The following is a 9,468-nucleotide window of genomic DNA, read 5'->3' on the forward strand; positions in this document are numbered from 1 at the left end:
GGTACGTCCCTACACTGTGCAAACCCGGCTGTAAGGGCGGTGCTGTCCTTCCCGGGGGCAGCAGTCACCGCCTCGAGAAGTCTCCCAGGCAAGGCAAGGGGTGAATCCCCGGAAGGAGAAGGAGGCCCGACCTCCTCATCCCGCTCCCAGAGGGCCCCGGCAACAGGCAGGCCTGGCGGGGCGAAGGTTCTTGTGAGGCGCGGCAGCGCACGGAGCCCGGCCGAGCGCCACGGCCCCGGCTCCGGGGAACCGGCGGGAGCAGAAGGACAGAGGCGGAGGCGCCATTTCAGCCTCTTACCGGGTACGGACGCTCCGCAGGGAAACGAGATGTTCAGGAACCGGCTTCGGAGAAGGGTCCGGCCTCCGAGGCTGGGGGATGGCTGGGGGACGGCTTCCTCCCCGCCCCTCCCTCCGTGTGTGACGGACCGGCCGCTGCCCGCCCGCAGCTCCCCGGGGCGGGGCCGGGCGGGGCGCGGTGCCGCTCCATCTATCGCGACACAGCGCCCGCCGCCTACTCAGGCGCCATTCCAGCCTCGGCGCCGGAACGCTTCCGCGGCCATCGCCTTTGAGCGGGGCGAGAGAGGGAGCTCCCATTTCCCAGAAACAGAGCCGTCGGTGAGGATCCCTGCTTCGCCTTCGGCAGGCGTTCCGTGTGCACGAGGCGGCGAAGAAGGCCGGCGATGGACCGCGATGGGCCGGACGCCATTCGGCAGGAGGCAGAGGTGGAGCGTGGCCGCTACCTGAGCCGCCGCGCCGTGGCCCAGGAGCAGCTGGCGCAGTGAGTCCGGCGGCGGGGCCCGGGAGCGGGGCGAGAGGCTTTGGGTTAAAACCTCACCGCGGCAGGCCCGGCCCGGGCGGGTCCCGGCGGCACGGCCCGCCGAAAGGGGCGGCTCTTGGGCGCTAACCCGCGTTTCGTGCCCGAGGCTCCGTGACTCACTGCTTTTCAACGAGGGTTTTAGATCATCCTCACCTCGTGGTCTGACTGACCTTTCCCCACCCTCTGTAATTCTGTTCTCCAGCTTCAGAAACGTCTCTTGCATGTCTATCCCAACACATCCAACAAGACTGGCTCAATTCTGGCACCGAGAGCAAGTGGCTGGTCCCACTATTGCTGCTTCTCCCTAGCTAGAACCCTTCCCACTTCCAGCTGGCATGGGCATCATGGCCATGTCTTGTACAGGGCTGTGGCACTGCTTAGAAGCCTGCTGCATGCTGGAAAAGGCCGAGGTTGTACAGGGAGTGGGGTAACAATGAAACAGGCAAATCAAATTCAATCTAACATTTGAGTCCATACACTGTTCATGTTCACTTTTGCTAATATTGACTTCCCTAGTGCCCTCAGACTGGAACTGAGCTTTGGCCAAAGAATTTGGTGCTAGCTTATAGAAACTTATTCTGGTTTTGATCTCTGGTATTTTACTTCAAAGTATCAGGGTTTTTTACTGTTAAAGTACCTACAGATGTGCATAATCTATATCTGTTAATTATTACTTCATGCTGCCCCTAGCTCATTTATGCACTTCCCTTTTCTGATTCAGAATAAAGGAGCACAAGGATCAAGCAGATCTGGCTAAGCAGGAAAAGAGAAGAGAAGGGGAACGAATACAGCAATCAAGCCAATTGTACCAACTGGAAATTCAGAGAGATAAAGAGAAGGATCAGGAGAAAAAAGTTGAATTCCAGAGGCAGCATCATGTAAGTAGCAGGAAAGCAGACAGTTCAAAATACATATTTCACCTTGACTGTAATGGTGGGACTCAGCCCACAAATAAACAGCATTGTGGGTAACAGGGTCTTTGCTGACAGCTTTAGTAGCCTGGGATCAAATGCCTACCCTGCCAGTTGCAGGCTATGTCTTTCCTCTGTGCTTTTGAGAAAGACCTCTTGTAAGTTTTAATGAGGCACCTGAGCTTTGACTGTTTTACAATGGAAAAGTCTGCAAGAGTCAGCAAGGAGATTGTCCTTGACTTGAGAACTGCATTTAGGTTCCATGTACTTGCTCTGTTTTAAGGCCATTTTTCTTTGTTAGGGAGAGGGAATAGCCTGAGTATGACAATATCTTATAAACTTGATGACCTGAGTTCTGTTTCCCAGCCAATACCTGCTTGAGCAGGGAAACTGAAGTAGAGGTACTGTGATGATTCATTACCATGTGAGGGAGTAAAAGGAGAGGATTCCCATTAAAACCCTACTTGCTTTTTTTCCTTTCATACTCCTCACCCCAAGTACACAAATTTCCTCCCATTTCCCCTCAGCCTTGTGTGTGCAACAAAAGCTATACATACTGCCAAGCTGTACAAGTGCCATTTCTGAGTCATTACAAAATGCCTTATTTTGATGGTCTACAGACTTATTGTTAAAGCCCTTCAGAGTCTGCATCATATGAATGATAGGATGGGAACAGTACAGCTGGAGCCACTGGGAATGTAGAGGAGAGAATATAAAGATGCTATAAGCCTGGAGCCACAACCACATACTAATTTTACTTTTGCTGTGGTTTGTGATAAGTAGATAATAAAAATTTTCTTTTATCTCTGGGTTTCTATCTTCTGTAGCTTCTTCACTGATGTAAAGAACTCCTTATTACTGGCAAGCCTGAAGTATTTGCTAGAATTTGTTTTTAGTTCATGTTTCCAAAATGCGGTTCTACATGACAATAAACATTTTCCATTTAAACAGGAATATGTAGCTGAACAGAAAATATTTAAAGCTGAAGAGAAACAAAAAGAAGACAAAGATGATGATCGGATTAAGGCTTATATTAAAGGAAAAGAAATGATGGCTGATCTGACAAGAGAAAAATATGCGGAGACCAGCAGGTGAGTCCAGGGATAGTTTTCAGTGATAAGATTCAAACTTGCAGTTTCATTTTGTGACAAACAGTGTTCTCAGTAGTTATATCATCGAGATCACAACTTTGATGCAAGCAAATTTGCTGTAATTAAAACTTGGAGTAGAAAGTGCAGAAAAAATGCCTACCAGTTCCAGTAGTTATTGGTGCTGTTGGGGTGGAGGGAGGATTGTTGGTGTTATTAGAAGCAACAGGTACCAATTGCCTCTCATAATCTGAGCAGATGTCCTGGGATGTTACAGTAGCTCATGTTCTCCTGCAGGTTGATAGAGGAGCGTAAGGACAAAGCTTTTGAACAATTAAATGCACAGATGAATGAGAAATTTAAGATTGAAGATGATCGTCTTGCTAGAGGAGCTGCAGAGGTAGAAGTTGAGTACCAAATAAAAGATAAAGAGAAAGAAATGAAAAAAAAGGCTGCTCTTGAATCCATTGAAGAAAACAGAGTCACTGTGGTAAGAAACGGGGGCTGTCCTTGTTCCTCTTTCTGTCTCTTATTCCTACTTGTACGTAGGAATAGTGTTTGGAAATGCCGGTTTCTCGCAGAGCCTGCAGTGAGACACACATGCACCTTCTCACCAGTTGCTTTTCATTTATCATCTAGAATTTTAGAACTAAATCTTTAGAAAGGTGCAGGCAGCATATCTGGTGATCCTCTCTTCAAAAAAATTAGACTGGGAAGGCTCTGTAATTTGCAATTTGTGCAAATTGCACTGCTTACCCCAGGTGAGGAGCCTGGCCCAGACCACAGCTGCTGACTCTGGTGCCAAGCATCAGCAGGCTTCAGCAAGTCTGCTGCCACCTTTCCTGGAGTCCCCTCTCCCTTTCCCCCTTCTGTGTCGGGCACACCTCTGCCAGGGCTGCTGGAAACCCTGGCCTTGGGCACTGGGCAGCCACAGTGACCGTGCTGATCGGAGCGCTCATTCAGGGCTGCTTCTGCACGGAGATACAACTTCCAGCTGAGCAGGCCAGCTCCTTGTTAACTCCTGTGTGTTTTGTGAACTGCAGATGAATTTAAAAGAGGAAAAGAAGAGAGAGGAAAAAGAAGAGGATGAGAAGGATCGTAATCAGTGGATGACAGAAAATGACGTCTACTTGGACATGGAAAAAGCCAAGAAACAAAGACAGCGTGATGCAAGCATGGAAATACAGAAATTTCAGCTCCAGCAAATGGTAAATAGAAGAACTTTATACTGTCAGCTCCTTCAGAAAGAAGCACACTTTTAAATCCATAGTACTAGACCTATTGGACAGAAGAGAAGAGGGGGGTGAGAGAGAAAGATTGCTGTGGGTGTGACGTACATATTTTGTTTGGTTTTTACCTGTGTGCACTGGAGCTGCTGATGTTGGAGAGGTGACTGTATCTATGGGCCACAGGAGCCTTGTTTGTGGAGTGAGAAGGTTACTGCTGAAAACTTGACAATGCATGATACACATTTCAGAGGTTTATGGGCCTCCTCTTGGAGCAGTAGAACAGAAGCCTCTTCCAGGTGGACTTGGCCCATATGAGTCAGGCAGGATTACTGTGAGGGCTGGTAATAAGAGATCAACAATGACAGATCACATCCTGTCCTGTGCCATTAGGGCATTTTTTCCACCATGCACTGCTGTCCTCCTGTATCTTCTGGGCAGGTCACCAAAGAGCAGCAGCTAATGCTGATGTTCACTCAGCTATTCAATGCACCCTTTCTGGGGAGATAAGGCAGGGGAGAGAAGTGGGGAGGGATGATAAGTGCCAAGTTTCAGCTAAGGATGCCACAGACCTTCTGTAAGCTTTTACCCTCTCTCAGCTCTACAGGATGGTGATGTTGAGAACAAAATACTAAGCTTTGTTATTCCCTTTTCTTCATCAGGCTGAAAAGCAGGCAAGAAAAGAGCAGGAAAAGCAAGCAGACTTGGACTGTGATGCTCAGAGAGAGGCTGCTTTCCATCGGGATCAAGCATTTCGGAGATAAAGGTAGTGAGTAACTGAATCGGTGCCATTACTGGATGTAACTTCTATTCTCCAAACATTAAATGAAGGAACAAGATGTGGGCTTCCTAATTAGGACAACTGCAAGAATGGTGGAGTGGATAACCTGCAGTACTAAAAACAGTAAAAATGGTGGGGGTGAGTGGGTGAAGATGGTTGATGCAATGCCCTCCTGCCTCATAGATGAGCCCCCAGCTTGCTCAGGACTGAGAAAACACTTGGCATTTTGCCATGACTTTTAAAGCCTGCTTTGGCCCTCAAAGCTCTGCCTGAGGGCAGGGCCAAGAACTCTCCTCAGGGCCAGCACAGACTGTTATTGTCTTGGTCAGTCCTGCTGTGGTCTGGGCAGCTGTGCACTTTTTGGATAGAATAACATGGCTGGGTGGAGCTACCTGACTCTGTAGCCATGTCAATTAGCATGGCCCATTATTCTGTAATGTGAGCCAAAGCACAGTTAGTAGAAACAATGAAGACTTGTTTCAGAACCTCACTTCTGACCTAAAGTAAAAGACTAACATTGCTACACTATCAACTAAAAGTCACACAGAGTTCTTTCCAACTATCTTGGAGTAGTTAATTTTGAAAATTACATATTACAAAAAGAGACATGGCAATTAACGTGTAAGATTGTCCCTCAGTACTTTTTTCCTTCCTTCACTAATGAAAAATTTATTTCCCTTCTCTCTGAGCCAGTGCTCATTTTATTACATCAAGCTTTTTTTCAGCAAGCAGAAAGAATGGAAACTTTTGTAAAAGCCTTTTGATGGCAGAAGCTGGAGCCTTAAGAAGTATTGACTACAGCAGGAGTGGTGCTGAAACCTGCAGAGCTCGATAATGCTCCAAATGAATCCCTAAGTGCAAATTTGCACATGCTCACTACTATGCAATTGGTGAGTTCAATGGGCTTTTAGTCTCCTTGCACAGCAGCAAGAAACAAGGTGGATTGCAGCCTCATTTCCTACTCAGCTTCCAGAAATGTCCTCTTCTGCAGATTACGTACATCTATATTTGAAGTCTACAGCCTGCTTCCATCAGGCTTCTACTCCTTTTACTTTGAACATCTACAGAAAACCCATCAAACCCATTAAACTCCAGTACCAGAAAACAACTCTTCATTTCAGTACATCTAGAATAAAGTGGGAATTATGTGTATTTTTAAAGCATGTTGGCTAAATATAGATTTAGTTACCCAAATTCAGCATGAAAAAAATCCAGCAGCAATCATGATCCCAATTTATTCTCTTGACTCTGAGGTGCACATACTTTGTATGCTTGTTTTAAATAACTAATTCTAATTAGTAATTTTCTGTAAAACCTCTGTAAAGCATAGTATGATGACACTAGATCAGAATGGCCACAGGTGGTGCAATGCTGCTGGTAAAAGGTGTCCTGTGTAAGGCAGGAGGCTGGTCTAGCTGCTCACCAGAGTCCTTTTCAGCTGCCATCTAAACATAGGGAGATTAAAATACAGGGAGATAAATTGCAGCTGATAAGAAACAAAACTCTTGACCTGGAAGAACCTACTCATTGAGAGGTACCTTCATTTAATGCCTAGGGCCACTCTTGTGTAGTTATTAGCTGGAGTCATCCTTCCTGAAGGCATTTAGATGTGCAGATGATGCTTAGGGACATGGATTCGCTAGTGTTGGACTTCAGTACTGGGTTAACAGCTGAACTTGATCTTAAAGGTCTCCTCCAGTCTGAATTCTATGAAGTTTTAATTAAAAGCTAGCAAATCAGAAAATGCTTTGAGAAATACTTTGACTAGTAAACTCTAATTATTGGTTTTGTTCAAAAAAGCATCCTCTCGGATATTGTTCTGCTTCAGGACATTGCAGCAGGTGAGAGTTATGATAGATATTAGCCTTATTTGAAGACCAAGACCTTAGAAATGCAAGGCAACCCCTCAGAGGGACTGAAACTAAGACCTTAAATCTAGCTGCATTTTTTCCACACCTGTGATCCAATTCTGGAAAGAGAACAGCAACTATAGTTTGAACAGGTGTGCCTCCAGTGTCTGACATGGCACTCTCCAACAGTATTTCAGCTCACACCTGTGTGGCAGTGCAAAGCTAAGAGTACTGTTCTCATGGATCTAATACAACTCCTACCTGGGAAATGGAAGAGAACAGCTCTCTACATGCCTAACATCCTAAGGGAATTTGAATTAACTAACTGTTCAGCTCTTTGCTGTTAGGTGGTGTTCCAGGTGGCCTTACTAGGTCTGTGCAAGTTCTTTTTGCATGTCTTTGCTACCAATTAGCTCTGAGGAAGTTTTAAGAGGATCCATACCTGGAAACAAATGGCCCACGAACAGAAGAGCTGGCACCATGGGACTGTTAAGGATGAACATTTTCACATCCCAATACAGACTTGCTCTATACTTCTGAAAAAGAAAAAAAAACTGTTCAAAGCTTCCTTGAAACATGTTCCTTGTCATGTTAGGTCAAATAATTTACTGCTTCAACAGCTAAATTCTTTCAGATGTCTGTTATTAACTTAGGCCTTCCTGTTACCTCTTGAATGGAAGAGTGCTGCAGCTAGTCTGTAATCTTCCTCCTTGTTCTGGCAGTGCATCCTTGTTTCTGATACTGATCTTCCGTCCTGTTCTGGAGGGTATTTTTTAAGAGACAGAAAATTCACTACCTCTGAAAAGCATGCAAAAATCCCCATAATCAGTGAAGGCTCAGATGGTAGAGGGAGGTAAAGGTGAGAGATTAGAGACCATGTGACACATTTTCTTTGGAATTATCTTATTTTTTTTCTGTTTAGACTGAGTTGTGGTATAGGCTTTGTTAAGCCTGTAATGTGTGAAGTCATTGCTTTCATACTACTGCACTCCCACCACTTTAACCTAAATTTCTTTTTGTTTTGGTATATCATGGCTTTTTTATTACTAGATATTTAAGTGATAAATGAATGGTTCAAATGTGTCCTCTGATCTGGTAAACCAGTCTCTAATAAGCAGTCTTAAAGCAGAGCTGTTAGCTTGCTGACACTATTTTGTATAAACCAGCGCAACACTTTGTTTTTCTGTGGATTGTCTCAGCTCCAGATCATTAGCCAGAGAAATTAACAGTTCTGGTGGGTACTGAAGGGCTTTAACATCAGCACTGCAGGTCCAGGAAAATTCAACACTGCATCTCTGATAACATAGTAATTGCACCCCCCATCCCCAGTAAGTAGCATCTGGACTGACTCCTTTTCTGTGTAAAAGGAAAATAAGGAAAGATTAGAAAGAAAAAGCAGCATGTACTGAAGTGTGTGTCACTGAGCAGACCAAGAAAAATCCAACAACTGACACAGTGCACAAGGGCAAAGTTTGGAACTATCTTTGGTAAAGCTATAAGTATTTCTGCATTAGTTTCAGCTACAATCTATCCGTGCATATACAATTCATAGGAGCTACTAATTATACACTTAAACTGTTTATTTTTTCTTTAGAAACGCATTTTACCACTACGGAAGCATCTACAAAGGAGTAAGAAGCTAGCCACTCACTCCTCCCGAGTTCTGTGTGCCTGCAAAACCAATCAGTGCCTGAGAGCAGAAGCTAACTGTGGACCAAGTTACAAGACACGCTGTTTGCTGCAACCTGCCTTTACCTCAAGCTCAAGAAACAAGTGCTATAGCTTGCAACTGTACTTGAACTAGTCTAACTTTATTATGGAACAAAGCAGTATTCTTTTCAGAAAGTCAAATGGTAACAACCAAAGGTAAACTATCAGTTCATCTGTACTGTACTCCTTAAATATTCCTGGGCCTCCAGGCTTAACTCAAACCTTCTGTTTTGACTTGGAAAAAAAAAATCTTACTCAACAAATAAAATTGGATACATCTGTCTGTAACAATATAATCCATGTTGATTGTACCTTTTTTTGGTGACAGTTTTCTACTTACTTTTACTTTGGAGAATGCAGTGAAAGGTAGAAACAGTATCTTGAGAAGTTGTGGCATTGTTTGAGTCTTTTAATCCTTTATGGGAGATGTTTGCAACAAGACTGCATTTAGCACTCCAGCTACCCTGACTACAGGAAATGGGAAAAACACTCTCCTGTCATCTCCTAAGCACTCTGCTGCCAACCAGCTAGGCTGTGATGCTGCTGTAGGTGACTTTTTGATTAAAAGTTGCTTTTTCACTCAGTTCCAAACTGACTGTAAGCTGTGTTCAGTCCATTTACGTTCAGACTGAACAAACAGTTCTTCTGTAGTGAAAACTATTCTGCTTCACATTTAAAAAAAATACAAGTCTGTGTGTGTGTGTCTAAGTAAAAGACCATAGTTGGCAACAAGCAGAATTTGCAATTAGACACTAGGCCAGCTTCATTACATAGCTGCATTTTTATATGTTACAATGTAGACATAATGGACTCTCATTTGCCATTCTGTTGTAGAAATTCTTAATTGCACCGACTGTTTGACACTATCATCTAATGTAATGTGGAATAAAAATCTAACTTCACATTGTCAGTAAAAATTAATTGATCTTGGCTTAACTGAGGAGGTAATACCCTGAGATCAGATCACTCTGCCTTGTAAATGTGTACTCAAAGTATCAGCACGTCAGAAGGCTGGAGGTTGGCCAAGCACATTTACCCTGAGATGAGCTCACTTGGTCAGTGTGGTGCTGATAATGCTGAGCTCA

General features: G+C 44.4%; 1 protein-coding gene across 2 annotated transcripts; it reads left to right on the forward strand.

Moving 5' to 3' along the window:
- The first annotated feature begins 464 nt into the window (after positions 1-464).
- LOC135450396 (cilia- and flagella- associated protein 210-like) lies at positions 465-9,291 on the forward strand. Of its 2 annotated transcripts, XR_010441063.1 has the most exons (8): positions 465-778; positions 1,539-1,695; positions 2,680-2,819; positions 3,114-3,306; positions 3,860-4,024; positions 4,705-4,808; positions 5,549-5,713; positions 8,268-9,291. XR_010441063.1 is itself a non-coding variant. In XM_064718475.1 (7 exons), the coding sequence occupies exons 1-6, from the start codon at positions 681-683 to the stop codon at positions 4,804-4,806; spliced, it is 855 nt and encodes a 284-aa protein (XP_064574545.1). In that variant the 5' UTR covers positions 465-680; the 3' UTR covers positions 4,807-4,808; positions 8,268-9,291. The 2 variants fall into 2 exon arrangements, 1 of the variants encoding a protein (XP_064574545.1); XM_064718475.1 differs by lacking the exon at positions 5,549-5,713.
- The last annotated feature ends 177 nt before the right edge of the window (positions 9,292-9,468 follow it).

This window comes from Zonotrichia leucophrys, chromosome 7 (assembly GCF_028769735.1).
Source record: "Zonotrichia leucophrys gambelii isolate GWCS_2022_RI chromosome 7, RI_Zleu_2.0, whole genome shotgun sequence".
Lineage (NCBI taxonomy): Eukaryota > Metazoa > Chordata > Aves > Passeriformes > Passerellidae > Zonotrichia > Zonotrichia leucophrys.

Coding starts and splice junctions, on each gene's coding strand:
- LOC135450396 (XM_064718475.1), top strand. CDS start 681: ATGGACCGCGATGGGCCGGACGCCATTCGGCAGGAGGCAGAGGTGGAG. Junction 779..1,538: donor GCCCAGGAGCAGCTGGCGCA/GTGAGTCCGGCG, acceptor TTTCTGATTCAG/AATAAAGGAGCACAAGGATC. Junction 4,025..4,704: donor AATTTCAGCTCCAGCAAATG/GTAAATAGAAGA, acceptor TTTCTTCATCAG/GCTGAAAAGCAGGCAAGAAA.